The sequence below is a fragment of the Lupinus angustifolius genome, chromosome LG11 (assembly GCF_001865875.1).
Source record: "Lupinus angustifolius cultivar Tanjil chromosome LG11, LupAngTanjil_v1.0, whole genome shotgun sequence".
Taxonomy (NCBI): domain Eukaryota; kingdom Viridiplantae; phylum Streptophyta; class Magnoliopsida; order Fabales; family Fabaceae; genus Lupinus; species Lupinus angustifolius.
The window spans coordinates 15,308,103-15,326,810 of record NC_032019.1 but is presented as its reverse complement, the minus strand read 5'-3'; the positions used below and the strand labels follow the sequence as shown (position 1 = coordinate 15,326,810).

Sequence of the window (18,708 nt, the reverse complement as noted above, 5' to 3'; positions counted from 1 at the left end):
ATACAACTTAAAATGAGATGTACTAATTATAGTTATCTATGATTTTACTTTAAATAAAAAATATTAAGGGTAAAATAGGAAAATAAAATCATGGTGATAATTATTTAAAGTTTTGACTTTATATATAATATATATATAGATAGATATAGATGGATTAATATAGTTAATTATAGTTGATATGAATATTTTTGGGCGGGAAACCATATCCAAAAGAAATAGTAGAAATTTGTTTTTGTTATATTGTTAAATAGATTTAGCAATGTATCTAGATATTTCGATCTTGTTGAGCAATTAATTAAAAAGTAAACACTAGGAATTTTAAAATAATGAACGCCGACGTTACCTTGAAACGGTGTCTATTCCCCCCAACGCTGACAATCTTCCCTCACTCCACTTCTTAGTGCATAACTTCTTCAATAACACTTTTCATTCATTCCTTTTGTTATTCCGTGGTTTTCACTTCACACCTTAAAAACAATACATTTTGTAGCTATTTCAATTCCCCACAAAAATAAAACCCTAATCTCAACCGTGATTTGATGACGAGGGTGTACGGAACAGGGACCTACGATTTCCGCCGTCACAGAGTGGCGGAATACCCCGTGGAATTGAAGGCAGTAGAGTTGAGTCAAAAGCCCGGTGGAGGTGGCGTGATTTCAAGCACAATCACTCTCTCAGAGATTCAGCGTGACCGAATTACCAAAATTGCTGAGGAGAATTGGTTGAAAACCAGTGAGGAGACGGCAAAGAAGCCGTTCGATTCGGAACTCGTGAGGAAGATGTATGAAACGGAATTGTTGGTGAAGGAGGGACAGAAACCGGTTCCGTTGCAGAGGGTTATGATCTTGGAAGTTAGTCAGTATTTGGAGAATTATCTTTGGCCTAATTTCGACCCCAAAAGTGCTACTTTCGAGCATGTCATGTCCATGGTACTCATGATCAATGAGAAGGTATTGTTCTATTCTCTTGTTAAAGTCATTGTTTTCATTCATGTTTAGATCAGCTTCAATTATTAGAACATTTAGAAACTATTGCGTATCCTTGGAAAGCTCTTGCGAGCTTATATAAGCTACTTGAAAAGTTAAGTAGTTCGAGCTGAGAAAACCTACAAGTGGTTTATTTTTGTCAAATATGCTAGTTGGCTACATTATAAGCTACTTATTCATTTTACCAAACACATGATGTTCAGATAGGTGGAAATAGATGCAACGGAGCAGAATGGAATGATACTAGGTTCCTTTCTTCGGATTGTTAAAAATAGGATATATTGGTATGTAATTTGAAATCAAATCCCTCCCAATTTTGTGGGTATGAGATGGAATGAGACGGAACCAAAATATTTTTCGCTCCATTCTATTATAAAACATTCCATCCCTTTCCACCTATATTAAATATAAACTGTATATTAAATATCTAAACATAGCCTCACCAAGCTTTTGAATATAAGTTGTTTATGACATAGAAATAAGCTGATCCAAGCACACTAAAATATGATAAATGATTGTTTATTTAATTAAAGCTATTTAGAAACCTTTTATTTTTAAGGTGATTTTAACACAAAATAAGCTAATCTGAATACCCTTTAAGTATGGATGTAGCTACAAGTTGTTATGGTTTGCAGTTTCGAGAGAATGTTGCAGCTTGGGGTTGCTTCTATGATAGGAAGGACATTTTCAAAGGGTTTCTTGAGAGAGTTCTACGGCTAAAAGAGGTCTCTGTCCATCTCCCTCTTTCTTTTATTTTCATTTATTTTGTCAGTAATCTAATTTATGCATTTTGGTGGGATGTCACGATTGATTCTATATCCTACTTACTATTGTTTTTATTGTGAGTATGCGACACATGATCACATAATATTTCTCAAGGTGACTTGTTTTCAGTAGCCATTACTGAGTTTCAAATATTTAGTTGAGAGTCTAACTGTCTTGTCACTATTCAGCTGGACTTTCAAGTGTTTGTTTTGTTTTTCGATCTTCTCCCTCTCATGTGAAGTTTGAGGGTAGCATTTGATTGTCGGATCCTATATATATTGAGCTGTTCTACTGAATCTAATATTCAAATTTGACTGCAGGGAAGAGAATTAAGTATAGCAGAGAAGACAAATTACCTAGTTTTCATGATAAATGCCTTTCAGGTATGTTGCCATTGAATTATTCTTTACTGAAGTCATAATGATTGTTATACATGCTTTCACAATTAGGGATATTCTAATATGTGCTCATGGGTGTTTAAGATTCAAAAAAAAAATCTCATGGTGGAAGTGATACATTATTATCCTTGAAATGTGATATGCATAGTTTTCCCACATGAACTTGCTTTTATTGGAATTAATCATTGACATGTGCCTATGGGTGCACATTAGAAAAACCTTTATAATCGCAGTACAAGTTTATTCTGTTATTAATATTAAAGTACTTTAGATGAACCATTACGCCTCAGCAGTTTTTCCACTAAAGCATTTTTTGGGAGCTCCTAAAACTGAGACAAATGATGGTGTGTTTTAATTTTTAATTTTGGTGAAAGCTATGCTTAAGGAAGATACTTACTTTCTTTGTTTCGAACCATGAATGTTGTACCTTTTTGGTCAATGGAAAATAACCAAAAGTAGCAAATAATTGTAAATTCCAAGTCACCTATTCCGATCTCAGAACATGTATTATGCTAATCTTTCCATCCCTCCCCGAACAACTTTTAAATTTGTTTCTGGTTAATGACTGTTAGTAGGTGCTGCATAATGAACTGATCATGCAAGTCTCACATAGGAATGAAACAGAATTGTCATTTCATTCCATTATTACACATATCTAACAAGACTTTTGGAGTGGGCATCTTGTTATATTCGATTTCCTTTCCCATTCTCACTGAAATAATCCAATGAACCAAATTTGCTCTTAGATCACTGTTAAATGTATATTTATTTGTCGGAACATGATAGCTAAACTAATGATATTGCATTTCAGAGTTTGGAAGATGAAGTTGTTAGCATGACGGTCTTGAGACTGGCCAGTTTGAAATCCTGGTACAGTTTGTCTTATGGTCGTTTTCAGGTAAGATTAGATGGATGGTCAACTTTTTGTGGTAATGAAATATTACTTTTGTTTCGTTTTCTCTTTCTTAAAATTTTGTCATTAATGTTAAATATATTTCTCTGCATGCTAAATGCATTTTGGCCATTGGTCTTCCCTTGCGTAGATGGAGCTTTGTCTTAATCCTGGCTTGGTCAAGAAATGGAAAAGGATGGTAAGGAAGGAAGCCTCAAAAGGAGGACAACATTTAGATCCCTCAACTACAACCGAAGTTATGTTCTTGAGAAACCTCATAGAAGAATTTATGGAGGTTGAGATTTTTGATGCACTTTTTAATCTCAATTTCAATCTGGCATGTTTTCCAATACAAAAAAACCTTTTGGCTCAAAAGTATTAAGGCTAATTCCTTTTTCTTGCCTTTCATTTTTCTTTTCAGATACTCAATTCAGAGGTGTTTCCCCAGATACAATTATCTGGTGAAGATGATGAACTTATTGATGCTTCTGGTTTGGGGTTAGCTAATGATGCATGTATCCTCTATTGTGAGAGGTTTATGGAATTTCTTATTGACCTCCTGAGTCAATTGCCAACGAGAAGGTATGTTGATACGATTATCCGCAGGCTCTCTCATCTTAGGTTGAGTTTTAAGTTATTATGCTTAATACTAAACAACAACAACCAACTCTTAGTCCCACTAGGTGGAGGTTGGCTACATGGATCGAACGACGCCATATGCTCTACTATAAATTATGTTCATTGACAAAGCATTGATCTGTAAATCTTTCTGAATCATTTTGTCTATGGTTTTTCTTGGCCTCCCTCTTCTTCTAGGGATTGGACTAACCTCCATTTATTTTACTCTACTTGTTAGGGATTTTACCGGTCTTCTCCACACATGTCGAAACCACTTAAAGTGCGACTCTATCTTCTTTTCTGTAATCTGAGATTTTCTCTCTAATGCATTCATTTCTCATCTTTTCTATATGAAGTTAATTCTCCTGTCGGTATTTTACCACCCAACATTCAATCCCAGATAATATTGCAGGTCTTATAGCCATGCGATAAAACTTTCTCTTAAGCTTTAGTTGACCTTTTTATCACATACGATACTCGAAGCGCTTCGCCATTTCATCCAACTTGGTTAAACCCTATGGCTAAGTAGTCAATAGCGCGTTATCGCGTTGGGATAGCGGCGTTGCGGTGGTTGTCGGCCCTCCACCGCGACGGAGGGAAGTGTAGCGGCGCGGATGGCCGTCACGCCTGTCGCAGGTCAGAAAGCAGTGACTTCCCTGGCCAAATCGCGGGTCAGAACCTGCTCCAACAAGGTTATGCAATGGAACCCTAATTTTTAAAGGGGAAATGCCCCTTTTACCCTTATTTTTTTAATACGTGGTAGCAAGGCTGTATGGAAGCCTAATTTTTAATGAGGAAAAAACTCTTTTTGCCCTTATTTTTAAATACATGGCAAGGTTTTTTTAGGGTTTTGCTCCCTTTCCTTCTCTCTTCTAACGTGAAAAACTTCATGTTATCCTTCTTTTCCTCTTTCTGCAGCAGAATACATGAAATCCTCTCCCCCTTCCCTTCTGCCCCTTCCCCTCTCCCCCTTCCCCTTTTACCTCTTCCCTTCCCTTCTATGAATTTCTTTTGGTTTTCACTCTACATGTTCAACACTTTCTAATTTTAATGAATTACTTGTATTTTTATGTTCTTTGGTATATTTGTATATTTATATGTGTAGGGTTTAACATATAATTTTGTGTATTTTAAGTTTCTCTTTGTATATTTATATGTTTAGAATATACATTAGTTATATTTTTCCCCTTTAGTTATAGCGGTTATCCCGCCACCCGCTATAGTGTTTTTGGGTTCGTCCGCTATCCGCAATTGACTACCTAGCCCTATGGTTTATATCGTTGTCAATTTTCCCATCATCTTATATTATTGACCTAAGATACCTAAATCTAGTGAGTTGTGGTATATTGTGATCCTAATTTTTTACCTCTACAAAAGGGTTTGTCTTTCTCTTGTTAAACTTTCATTCCATATACTTCGTCTTACTTCGATTTATACAAAAATCATGAGCTTCTAAAGTTTGTCTCGACATTTCTAGCTTCCCATTTAATTCCTCTGTTGAATCTCCTATTAATGCAATATCATCCTAAATAAGTATGCATTGTGGCATAAGATCATGGATGTGCTTAGTAAGCACATCAAATACTAATGTAAACAAGTACGGGGTCAATGTTGCCCCTCTCTATTGTCCCTCCCTGTTGTCCAATGTCAATAAGGAAATCTTCTCTAAAGCTTTTTGCAAAACTTTGCTAGATACCTTATCATGTGTCTGATGCAAATTAATGAATATCATGTGTAAGTCTCTTTGGTTCCTTCTACATCTCTCTATCAATCGCCGCAAAATGTATACAACCTCCATGGACGACCACCCCGATATAAAATCAAATTGATTTTCATTTATACCCGTCTCTTGTCTCAATCTTCGTCATTCCCGTAACTTCATAGTATGACTCATGAGCTTAACCCCCCTATAGTTTGCACAACTTTATATGTCTCCCTTGTTCTTACGTGAATTAAAATGTCTTTCCTCCACTCGTCTTACATGTTTTTAAACTTGATGATCTCATTAATCAGCTTGCAAGTTAACTAATGTCTTGCTCTCCTAGAACCTTTAAGACCTCAATAGGTATATTATTTGGTCCAACCGCTTTGCATTTTCCATCATTTTAAAGTTTTTTCATCTTCAACTCCTGAATTTTACGATAAAATGAATTTTGATTATCGCCTTTCATGTTTAGTATATTAGAAAGCAAGGGGTCATGTCCTCATTGAAAAAGTTGCGAAAATACTTCTTCTATCTTTTCTTTATATCTTTGTCATTCACCGAAGCTTTTTATCTTCGTCTTTAATGTATTTCACTTGGTCCAAGTCTTTCTTTCCCTAATCTTTGAAAACATATAGTCACTTTTTCTCCTCCGTTGGTACCTAGAGATTTGTGTAATCCATCATATGCTTTATCTTTAGCTTTGGTCATGCTTTCTTGGTCTCTTTCTTAGCTACCTTGTGTTTTTTCTAACATTCAGTATTTTTATAGAAAGACCATGATTTATATGGTTCTTTTTCCGCCCTAACTTTATCTTGGAGAGTTTTGTCCCACACCATGATTCTTTCCTTTTTGGTCCAAAACCTTTAGATTCGCCCAATAACTTCTTTGCTAGCTTCCTAATTCCTTTAGCCATCTCTTCTCACATACTGTTTGTACTTCCTGGTGCCTCCCAAAACCCTTCTTTCAAGACCCTTTGATTGAAGGTCCTTCATTCCCCTCCCTTTGATTGAAGGTCCTTCATTCCCCTCCCTTCAATTTCCACCATTTGATTCTTGGGACTCTATGTTGGTCTTTTCTTTTCACACTACTCTTAACCTTTACTTCCATAACCAAAACAATATTGAGTTGTCAAGCTCTCTCCATTATGACTTCACAGTCTAAGCAAAACTTTCTATTTGATTTCCTTGTAAGAGGGAAATCAATTTGAAAATGTGCAACCCCACCCTTAAGAAAGCTCTTTTAGACAATGTTATTTTTTCCGAACATTATTTTCTGCTTTTCCAATATATCAATTCACCCTGCTTTTCTTTTGTGATGCAGGTATTTGAGGCCTCTTGTGGCTGATGTAGCTGTAGTTGCCAAATGCCATTTGAGTACACTCTATAGGCATGAAAAGGGCAAACTTTTTGCCCAGCTGGTTGATTTGTTACAATTCTATGAAGGGTTTGAGATTAACGATCATACTGGCACACAATTAACAGATCATGAGGTTCTTGAATCTCATTACAGTCGTCTGCAGTCATTCCAGCTCCTTGTATTTAAAAAGATGGACAAGGTATGTGTTGTAACATTAGGAGATTCACTTTATTATTAGCAAATCTTCTCATATTGTTATTTTATTTCATAGTACCGATTATGAGATTTTATATAAATTACAGAGATTTTTTACATGTTTACTTTCTTAATTAGTTCAATCTTAGCCTATAAATTGTACTCACCGGTTGTATTCTTATTCAAGCAATAAGATTATCGTTCATCTTCTTTCATGTGTATGTTTAGATGTAATTAGTTTGAAAGTTTAAAATCTAAAAGCTATGTGCCTCTAATGTGTATTGATTGTAATATCATGTAATCTAAACTGGGTTTCCCACTAATATCACATTTGCTGGTATGAGCAGATTCTAATATTTAATTTCTGTTTCTGTTGTGGTTGTAGTTGCGGGAGCTTGCTTTGACTAACATTGGTTCAATTCACAAGCGTGCAGATCTATCCAAGAAATTGTCTGGTCTTCCTATTGAGGAGTTAAGGGATTTGGTTTGCTGTAAGGTGTGATTAATAGATGTAACTTTAAATCTTCAGTCTTTTATAATGTGTATGTTAGATCCGAACTATTCTCTGTACTACATGGGAATGTCGAGATTTGTGAAGTATAGTTGCACCATTAAAAGTTCACTTCGTCTTCATCATGTCGTGGTTTCTATTCCTTTGTTTCTCTTTTTGTTGGTTTACAGTTCTGTGATCTAGGCAATTTTCTGAATGTAAAGTATAACAGTTTTTTTTTCAAACTTAGTTATCATTAATATACTTATCTACACGATTGTGAGTTCTGTCTAAATATAAAGCTTTCTTCACCCTCCTAAAGGCTTCCTTACTTTAGATTATAGGATTACAAGATGGGGAAGTGATCTTTGTTATATTCACAATATGTTAGTGGGCTAGAGTTGTACATTGTACCAAAAGTGTCTTACATAGTATTATGTACTGGTTCTGTCGATTAATTTACAAATAGTCTAATAATGCTTGTGAGTGTGAGCCATGCATCGACTTTCCATTCCACAAACATCTGTTTGTGACAATGTTTCTTAATGCAGCTCAAATTGGTCTCGAAAGAAGATCCCTGGTCAGAGAGGGTTGATTTTCTCATTGAAGTAATGGTGTCTTTTTTTGAGAAGCAACAATCTCAAAAAGAAGCTATCAATGCTCTTCCTCTTTACCCAAATGAGCAGATTATGTGGGATGAAAGTGTTGTACCAAGCATAAATTATTCTGGAGAAGGTTGCTTGGCATTGCCAAAGCTAAACTTGCAGTTCTTAACACTTCATGATTATCTTCTTCGAAATTTTAATCTATTTCGACTGGAATCAACATACGAAATACGTGAGGACATTCAGGAAGCCGTTCCGCATCTTCTTGCATATATCAATAATGATGGAGAAACTGCTTTTCGAGGTTGGTCAAGAATGGGTGTACCAATTAAAGAGTTCAAGATCAGTGAAGTCAAGCAGCCCAACATAGGAGAAGTCAAGCCATCATCTGTTACTGCGAAAGTTACTTTTAGCATTTCAAGCTATAGAGCACAAATTAGATCAGAGTGGAATGCGCTCAAAGAACATGACGTATTGTTTTTACTTTCTATTCGCCCATCATTTGAGCCTCTTAGTGCAGCAGAAGAAGGTAAAGCTAGTGTGCCACAGAAGCTTGGCCTACAATATGTACGAGGATGTGAAATTATTGAAATATGTGATGAAGAAGGAACCCTTATGAATGATTTTTCTGGAAAAATTAAACGGGATGAGTGGAAGCCGCCAAAGGGGGATTTGAGAACAGTAACTGTTGCTTTGGACACAGCACAATACCACATGGATGTCACTAACATTGCAGAGAAAGGGGGAGAAGATGTTTATGGCACATTTAATGTGTTGATGAGGAGGAAGCCAAAAGAAAATAATTTTAAAGCCATCTTAGAATCAATAAGGGATTTAATGAATGAATATTGTATTGTTCCCAAGTGGTTGGAGAACATTTTTCTTGGTTATGGGGACCCTTCGGCAGCACAATGGACTAATATGCCTGATCTTTTGGAAACAGTAGATTTCAAAGATACTTTCATTGATGCAGATAATTTGAAAGCAAGCTTTGTGGACTATGAGGTTAGTAAGCCATCTTCTGATTTATAGATAGTGTTGCATGGATTTGATTGATGTCTTCCATTTATAATACGAACTACAAAGTTAAGATAGTGATGTGACTTGCATCCTACTTTTTCATATGTTCGCCAGGTTTCTTTTGTCAATCCTGACGGCACAGAAAACTTGAATCCTAGACCTCCTTTTAAGATCAAGCTTCCCCGAATGCTGAAAGGAAGTGGTGGTGCCCTTAACGGGAGTACAGTGTCTACTGCTGGTGCGGTGAATGGTATCAGTATGATTGATGGTAATCATCAGAAAGAAAGACTAATTATTGAGACATATACTCCTCCTGACCCTGGCCCTTATCCTCAAGATCAGCCAAAACAGAATTCAGTTAGATTTACATCCACACAGGTGCACTCATCTATAAATTCAAGCTCATAATGTAACTTTTCATGCATGATGGTATTTTTCTTGTAGTACAGTCTTTCACAGTTTTATCTTGCATTTGGTGTTGAGGAATGTCCGTATTTTTAGGTTCCCTTGGCACTTAATTTTTTTTTTAAAATTGTGTGTCGAAGAATATCCAGTTTATGACTTTTTGTTGATGCTCTGCTGATGGCTCTTCTAAAGAAAGTTCTACTACTGAGATATGATAAGAATTTTGGGTCATGGTTGCTTGCTGTTCGCTTTTTTATGCTTTCAGGCAGTGTATTTGTTATCCTTCCAATATGTTATCTCCTTTCTTACTATTATACTCTCCATTTCGGAGTACTAATAATGTGGAATGTTCCTGTCAAGCAGGTTGAAGCAATTATCTCAGGCATTCAGCCTGGCCTAACCATGGTTGTGGGGCCACCTGGTACAGGAAAGACTGACACAGCTGTTCAAATTCTGAATGTTCTCTATCATAATTGTCCTTCACAGAGAACCTTGATAATTACTCATTCAAATCAGGCTCTGAATGACCTGTTTGAGAAGATAATGCAGGTATGATATTTATTTTTTCCTTGTCTTTTCTATGTTACATTTCCTGGGATTTTAGAATTTTGATTTCCATTTAGCTGTGATTCAGTGAATATTATTGTGCATGCTGTGTGATGTTTACCAAGTACTTATGCAGGGTAAGATCTTAATACTGAAAACATTGTTTTATACTGACCATTGACTGCATATGAAGTACTATTCTTGGTAATTAATTGGCGGAGAATAAAGAAACATTTTTATGTATCAATTAAGAGCTTCAAATTTGTATTATTTGGGAGTGTTATATGATTTAGCTACTCAAGGGTCATGGTTCTATGTATTGATAAGTTTATCAATTAAGCCTAGAAGATTTCCACAATTAGGGTCCTAAAAAATGCTGATACCCCGAAAGTAAGTTAAAAGTCATTATTAGGCCACTTTAAGCCCAGTCTGTTATAGAACATATTGAGTTTAAAAATAGCAGTTCTCTATGTAATTTCAATAGCCTTTTAGATTCAGAATCAAGTTAAGTATATCCACAAGGTTTTTTTGTCTGTTTCAACTTAGGAACATAATTTTTTTTATATCTTAATCCCATTCTGTGCGCTGCACTCTATTCCCACACAAACTTTTTATCCTTCATTCCTACAATCCTACCTAACCTTTTTCCTTATTTTCTCTTTCCATCTAACCTAAATTTAAACAAACTTTGGGGCTACATCAGTTCAGTAGCAGGTTTTCTCTCTGATACCAAATAAGAGACCTGTTCTGAATTGAATTATATTCGGAATATATTTGGTGCAGAAAGATAATTATTACTTGAGAGTAATAAATATTTTTACTCAAGTCATTGATTTATGTATTTAATTGTAGAACTACTAGAGTCATGGTTCTCTGTATTTGACAAGTTCATGAAGTCTAGGGAAGTCCAATCTTGTACTTGGAGTCTAAGTAATTAAAATGATTCCAGAGTTAGCAAAATAATATTAATTTTACTCACTTATTAATCCATTCAATATGGAGTCCTATGGATTTAAATAGTCATTTTCTATGTTCTCATGAGAGCAATTCAGACTTCAGAGAATTCAGGGAGTTCAGAAAAGTTTCAGTTAAGTATATTCAGAACTTTCATTCCTGTGCGGTTTCGAATTACAATCATGACAATAACCGATTCTGTCCAAGTAGGGTGACTCCATCATCATATACTGTTCTCCATAATTTCCTTTCCACCCAACGCTTAATTTTAAATAAATTCCTGGGATGCATTTATATCTTCTAGAGTTTCTTAATCCTGATCATATCATATTTCCACATTTTCCATATTCTAAAGTTTAAGCAATTCCTGGTCAAGCTAAAGTCTTCTACTGGCATGATGGTCATTATGCATGTAAAATTTTGAATCTACTACGTATTGGAATGTTTGAAATAAAAGTTGTTGTCATGAGGTTGTGTTATACCAACTTTGTAGTACGATTGTTGGTTACTACTGTTGAGTTGAAGTCTTGCACTAGTGATTATCACCATGGCATCATGCATTTAGTGTCATGGATATCCAATATTAAAAAGTTTATAAAAAAATTTATAAAGTAATACCGAAATGCTATTTAAGTATAACACACAATCATTCTTGGTCTTTGTATGAGTTTAGAAGTTTACATAAGGCATCGCAATAAGTATTGGGCACTCCTCATTTTTCTCGAAGATGAATCTATTCTTTGCTTTTGCTTTTTTCCCTCTCTGGGATTAACTCATGCTAATCCATTGAGGGGTGTTAGGCTTATAGCTTAGTTACTCTTCCTTTGTAGATCCTTGCCTTCTATGCAGAAGGGCATGTATTTCATTTTATTCTTCTTCTTCTTCTTCTTCTTCTTATTGTAGAGAGATGTACCTGCACGTTATCTTCTTCGACTTGGGCAAGGAGAACAAGAGCTAGCAACTGATCTTGATTTTAGTCGGCAAGGCCGTGTTAATGCAATGCTTGTTAGACGGTTAGAACTGCTTAGTGAAGTGGAGAGGTTAGCAAGGTCTCTTCAATTACCAGAGGATGTTGGTTACACATGTGAAACTGCAGGATACTTTTGGTTGCTTCATGTCTATTCACGCTGGGAGCAATTTCTTGCTGCTTGTGCTGAAAACAAAGATAAGCCATCATTTGTCCGAGATCGTTTTCCCTTCAAGGAGTTCTTTTCTGACACTCCACATCCGATATTTAAAGGCGAGTCTTTTGAGATAGACATGCGGGCTGCTATGGGGTGCTTTCATCATCTTAAGACTATGTTTCAAGAACTGGAAGAGTGCCGGGCATTTGAATTACTTAAGTCAACAGCTGATAGGGCTAACTACTTAATGACCAAGCAGGCTAAGATTGTTGCAATGACTTGTACTCATGCAGCTCTTAAAAGGAAAGATTTCCTGCAGTTAGGTTTTAAGTATGACAACTTGTTGATGGAGGAAAGTGCCCAAATTTTAGAAATTGAGACTTTCATTCCAATGTTACTCCAGAGGCAGGAAGATGGTCATGCACGGCTTAAACGCTGCATTCTGATTGGTGATCATCACCAGTTGCCTCCTGTTGTGAAGAACATGGCTTTTCAAAAGTACAGTCACATGGATCAGAGTCTCTTTACAAGGTTTGTCCGTTTGGGCATTCCTTACATTGAGCTGAATGCCCAGGGAAGAGCTAGGCCAAGTATAGCTAAACTTTACAATTGGAGATACAGAGATTTGGGAGACCTTCCTTATGTAAAGGAGGCAGCTGTATTCCATAAAGCAAATGCTGGATTTGCTTATGATTATCAGTTAGTGGATGTTCCAGAATACCTTGGCAAAGGTGAGACAACTCCATCTCCTTGGTTTTACCAAAATGAGGGAGAAGCAGAATACATTGTCAGCGTCTATATATACATGCGTTTGTTAGGGTATCCTGCAAATAAAATATCAATTTTGACTACATACAATGGCCAGAAACTTCTGATCCGTGATATTATAAATAGGAGGTGTGTTCCACATGACTTCATTGGTCCACCAAGCAAGGTATATGCTGCTACTCAGTCATTAATCTTTACCTTTGTACTATTATTTAAGATCAAAATCCTCATCAATTATTTAGTGAAGGATGCCCCCCTCTTGATTTCTAAAGATAAATTCTGGCAATGCCATTTGTCATTCACTTTATCACCATGTATAATGTCTCAGATAGTAGTTTAAATGCATATCTGTGATGTTATTATACATTTTTGAAAGTTGTGATCTCATTCGAGTTATCTTTCTTTTCTGTTGATGACTGCTACCAGGTTGCTACAGTTGATAAGTTTCAAGGTCAGCAAAATGATTTTATACTGCTGTCTCTTGTGCGTACCCGATTCGTTGGTCACCTGCGTGATGTAAGAAGATTGGTTGTTGCCATGTCACGTGCTCGGCTTGGTTTATATGTGTTTTGCCGTCGTTCTCTCTTTGAGCAATGCTATGAGCTGCAGCCTACATTTCAGCTTCTTCTCAAGAGACCTGACCAGCTTGCTCTTAATATGAGTGAGATTACATCATATACTGAACGGGATGTTGAAGATCCTGGACCTAGACATCATATACATCTTGTTAGTGGCATTGAGGAGATGAGCAGTATCATAGACAGGCTGTATCAGGTATTTCTCTCATCTCTTGATACACAAGAAAGTTCGGTTGTTTGCATGTCAGTGGCTCAATTCCGATTCTCAAACCTTAAAGGTTAATATTGAGATACTCTCAAAAGTAGCCTTTCCTAATTATTATTGATAAAAGAAGAAATCCATTAACGTGAATAGAAGGTAAAAATGAATGGAGCAAAGCTGCTCATTCCCTCAACATACCAGAGAGGCTCTATGCACCATTTGGTTTATGCAGAATAAAGCCAAACTCTCAATAATCAAGTGTTGTGCCATACAAACCTCCTCGAAAATACTATCGTTATGCTCCAACCAAATACATAAAAAAAATAGCGTAGACTACACATGCTATACGTTCCTTACATCTGTGTATCTCATAAGCAGATTACCCACTGCCTCTTATACAAGGGACTCTTTTTGTCACATTGTTGGCAATTTCTAGACTATTAGTTTCTTAAGCTCTTTTGGATGTGCATGCTACCCCTTGCTAAGACCTTATGTTATAATCATCATGAAGGTTGTACATATTTGAGATTTGATGGTAGCATTGTTTTTCTCTTATGATGTTTTTTTCTAATGAATTCAGGTTTCTCATTTCACAGTTTGCATTTACTATCTTTATCCTTATGCAATCTGTTTCTGCCTTTCCTCCCGTTTTTCCTAATTCCGATTTTCAGTTCTCACATTATTTTTCTCTTCACCACCTTTAGCATCTAGTTCTGTTAATCACTTAATTCTAACTAACTTTCTACTTGAAATTCTGCTTCTAGGCTTCTTGTCAGACCAGACACTTATCATTCTTCTTCTGTGTCATTCTCTAGTTCTGTTCCTCAATTCTCTGCCTGACCTACTCCTCTGTCATCTCCTGTTACTCGTTCTGTTTCAGTTGTATTGGTGACAAGTGAACATTACGCCAGAGATATTTGAGATATTTATTGTCACATCTTAGATGGATGAGCCTTGGCATGATGGTACAGTTGCAGCTGCATTGTGATTTGAAAGTCACAGCTTTAAATCCCGAAATCAACCTTTTTGCTTTCAGTGTAAGACAGTGTACCTTTATCTTTCCTACCAGGATTCTGTCCTACCAGGATTCTGTCGTCTGCCATTTCCATCTCGTCTCGAATTCTAATAAACTCTGTTCTACAAGACAATAAGTTCTAAAATCAGTGAATACTAACTTTCTTCCTAATTTTGTTTTCCAGGAACGGTTGACACATCAGTTTGTGCAAAACGGATCTTATTTTAGTCATTCAGCGCCATCATTAAATTCAGACGAGGTGCAAAGTAGGAAGCAGACTGTGGCCACTGGCACACCTGAACAAGCAGAGGATATGGATATTCCACACGAAAGCGAGGAGACTGAAAAAGTTGATAACCATGTAGCTGTAAATCAACCAGAAAGCAACGTAGAGGATGTAACAATGGTTGATAGCAGTGCTCATATTTCAAATCAGAGCTCAATGCCATAGGAGCCCTTCAAATGAGGAGTTAGGTATTGGGTTGCCACAAAGGTATGCAAATTAGCACTACAATGTGTAAACATTCCAGTTAAGGTCCATTTGCAAGTTAGAGTTTGGAGGAAAATGAAGAAAAAAGGAAGACTTTAGTACAATGAAATCTGAAGCCTTCTTTTTCCCTTCTTCTCCTCCAAAGCCCAACTCGCAAATAAACTCATAGGTTTTAGGGTGGATTTACAAGTATCAATAGCAAATATGAGGTTTTGGATTTCTGATGTAAAATGGTATGATTTGTTGGGCTATGGTGGGTGCTAATGGTTAGAGGAAGCGTTGGCTTTCCTCGGAATTTTGATAGACCATGAGGGATCTTTACTGTAAGATTAGATGTTTCCTAATTGAGAATTAATGTTTTGTATCTTTGGCCTATGGGAAAAGAGCGAACATGCTAATTACATATTATGCTGTACAGTGGTATATTTACATTCTTTTTACTTTATCAATCAATGAAATTTCATCAATGGAAACCAAACTGAAGACCTTTTTTACTTAGCTGTTAGTTCATTTTCATTGGCTGGGTGTATTTCGGAATTTAGACAGCAAATACTGCACTCAGTTTTGCTGTTGTAGTTACGAATTGTGAAGTTGCAGTTATTAATGACCCAAAAGGGTAGTACTTCAAAAGCATAGTGCGATAGTTATAATAGATAATAACATGCCAACTAATATTATGATACTTAATGTCCCTTATCGGGTCAAACAAGTTTAATCCGTTAAACCGTGTGATTTAGCAGAAAATGTCATATATAATTATTAGTTAATAATCATAATATATAAAACCAAAACAACACTACTCGGACCTGCCCTATTGCTTTATTTTTAGACCTAAACTCGTCCTAGATCCATGTGGATACCTGCTGGGTCTACTACCCACAAGTCATTGGGTATTCAGTAGATCTGGAGGTACTTGTAAATTAAAAATATTAAAAATAGTTTTTAGTAATTTATGTAATTGTGTATTTATTTACTATAATCTTTATATGTTATTTAGGTAATCAACAACAGAAAAATTATAAAAAATAATTTAAAGTTTTAAACATATTCTAAATTGAATATTTCAACACTAGGATAAAAAATTGATTTAATAAAAAATTGTTCGATCAATGTAATATTATATTGCATATCAATTAATAATATAACATTATATCATTATTTAACAATGTAACATGACATATCTATAATGTTTACGAATTAATAATATAACATTATAGATTAATAATACATATATATATATATATAGATCCATATATTTTATATCTTAGCCATTAATTCTTGAGAAATTGGATGGTTTAGGCCTACTCACTAATTCAATCATTGGATTTTCCTAGAATTGATGGTCAAAATGTGAAGTAAGTTGTTTAAATTTACTCTCGGAGTAAGTAGATCCCCTTCTATATATGTATAGGAAGAAATAATGGGTCGGATACTCATAAGTCTGAATACCTCATTGTCCGAATCTAAAATTATCTAACACCGAGTCTTAAAATCTCGAGTCTTATTATCTGCAATTCCAAATGAACACAAATGAACAATACATTTTGGGCATGACATGATTGAAGGTGGGTGTAGATATGACATGATGGATCGTGCTTATTGGGCTAGAAGCTTGAAAAAGAGTCCAAGTAACTTATGGTTTGGCCCGATAACAAAATAACTTTCTTTTCCACTTCCCATTCGCAATCAGACAAACATTTGTAGTGTTCTTTTCTCTCTCAAACTGAAGCAAAATTCATGGCCTCATTTCGTCTCTCAAATTTGCAGACGCAATGTTTCTTTCTTTCACACACAAAAGAACTCCATGTTAGACTCTCTTACGTGGTTATCACTCATGCGAGATAGCTCTATGCTTCCTTTGTTCTACCCAATCTCTAATCACTATTACTAGTTGTTTTCTGATCTAGTGGGACATGTTGGATGGTAGCAATAGTAGGGTTATGCTACCCACCATGTGAAGGATCCTGGGATTCATGGTGGAACATAGTGCAGTGAAAGTTATATGGTTTCATGAACCTATGCTATTAAGAAACTAGATTAATTTTTTTTAATGATCATGTGTACTTCTCCAAACATAAATTATATATAAAAAACAGGTTATAAAATTCTGTTTAAAATAATAGAATTTTTTTTTTCACTCTGGCTCGAGGCGAACATAGGCTGGACAAGGATCACCTGTCCCATTGTTTTCATGTCTCCCTATTTCGGACTAATCAAACATCATAAAATAATATAAAAATATTAATTTTTGTTTTTGTAATTTTTCTTTTTGAATGAATGGAGCTATGTGATTGGCTTGGTACACCAAGTGAAATATGAATAGAGACATGTGATCCCTATCCAACATAGGCTAGCCTGAACCCATCTGAATTTCCAATTTTGACAGGTATAGGTGGGTGTGATATAAGCCCTATGAACCTAAGAGTAATACAGAAATTGAAGAGCAACTACAAGAGGTCTTTCTTACTAAGAAAACTAAATCATATTGGATGGTTCAATCAGACACTCAAGTAACATTTATTTATATTTTTAGAGTATGGTCTACCATTGAGTAACATTTATTTAACAAATGATGTAAATAAAAATAAATATTATCTTCTTTATTAAATTTTTAACATTAATGTTAGTATAATAATATGTATATTTAACCTAACCGATATGCTATTTAATTAGAGAACCAAATAACATTTGTTTATATTTTAGAATATGGTCTACCACCAAGTAACATTTATTTATATTTTTAAAATATGGTCTACATTTGTTTATATTTTTAGAATATGGTCTATCACCAAGTAACATTTATTTTAACAAATGATGTAAATAAAAATAGGTATTATTTTCTTTATTAAATTTCTAACATTAATGTTAGTATAATAATATGTATATTTAATTTAACTGATATGTTATTTAATTAGAGAACAATGCTATACCACCATAATAGTTTCTTGACCACTTTTGATGATGGATGCCACATTAATAACGCTAATCTTTCTCCTCATCTTCATGTCTGAGTGGTCGACCATGAGACAAGAGTGGTCAATGGATGTACAAGAAGAAGGCACATATCTTTCATTTTCAACTCTTTTGTGTTTTATCATTCTCTTAGCTAAGATGGCATTGTACGATGAGATATGGGTGGTCGATGATTTTCTATGAAATTTGAAATGAAAATAATCATATGAAACCATGTTTATGAAAACAGTTTAGCAAAATGGGTATTCAATTTTTGTCGATCAAACCTTATATGACAAATAGTTTCCCTTTGGACTATTCGATCATGGTTCCATGTCACTAAATATGTGTTTGATGTAGATTATGTTACTTAGTTTTAGTTTATAGAAAGTAATATTATATACCGTAAAATTATAATTTGTTCATAGTATAATCTGCTTATGTTTGGGTACTTTAGCCAAATACTGAATATAAATTTATATGTTTCGTTTGGGAAAAATAAAAAGATTATTTTTTACAGAATAAATTACAAAACAAATATGAATTTATTTGTTTATTTATGATTATTTTAAATTTTTATAATATTTTTACCTTTTTAATCTTTATCATAATATATATTTTAACTATAAATATTTAACTTTTAA

The 18,708-nt window shown here is 35.0% G+C and overlaps 1 protein-coding gene across 1 annotated transcript; it reads left to right on the top strand.

Annotated features, from left to right (window-relative positions):
- LOC109361150 (intron-binding protein aquarius-like) lies at positions 353–15,579 on the top strand. Its single transcript, XM_019606486.1, has 14 exons — positions 353–950; positions 1,622–1,711; positions 2,072–2,134; positions 2,961–3,047; positions 3,193–3,336; positions 3,463–3,623; positions 6,685–6,919; positions 7,301–7,411; positions 7,957–9,015; positions 9,145–9,408; positions 9,799–9,984; positions 11,839–12,993; positions 13,254–13,601; positions 14,807–15,579. Exons 1-14 carry the CDS (start codon positions 540–542, stop codon positions 15,071–15,073), a joined length of 4,581 nt encoding a protein of 1,526 aa, XP_019462031.1. The 5' UTR covers positions 353–539; the 3' UTR covers positions 15,074–15,579.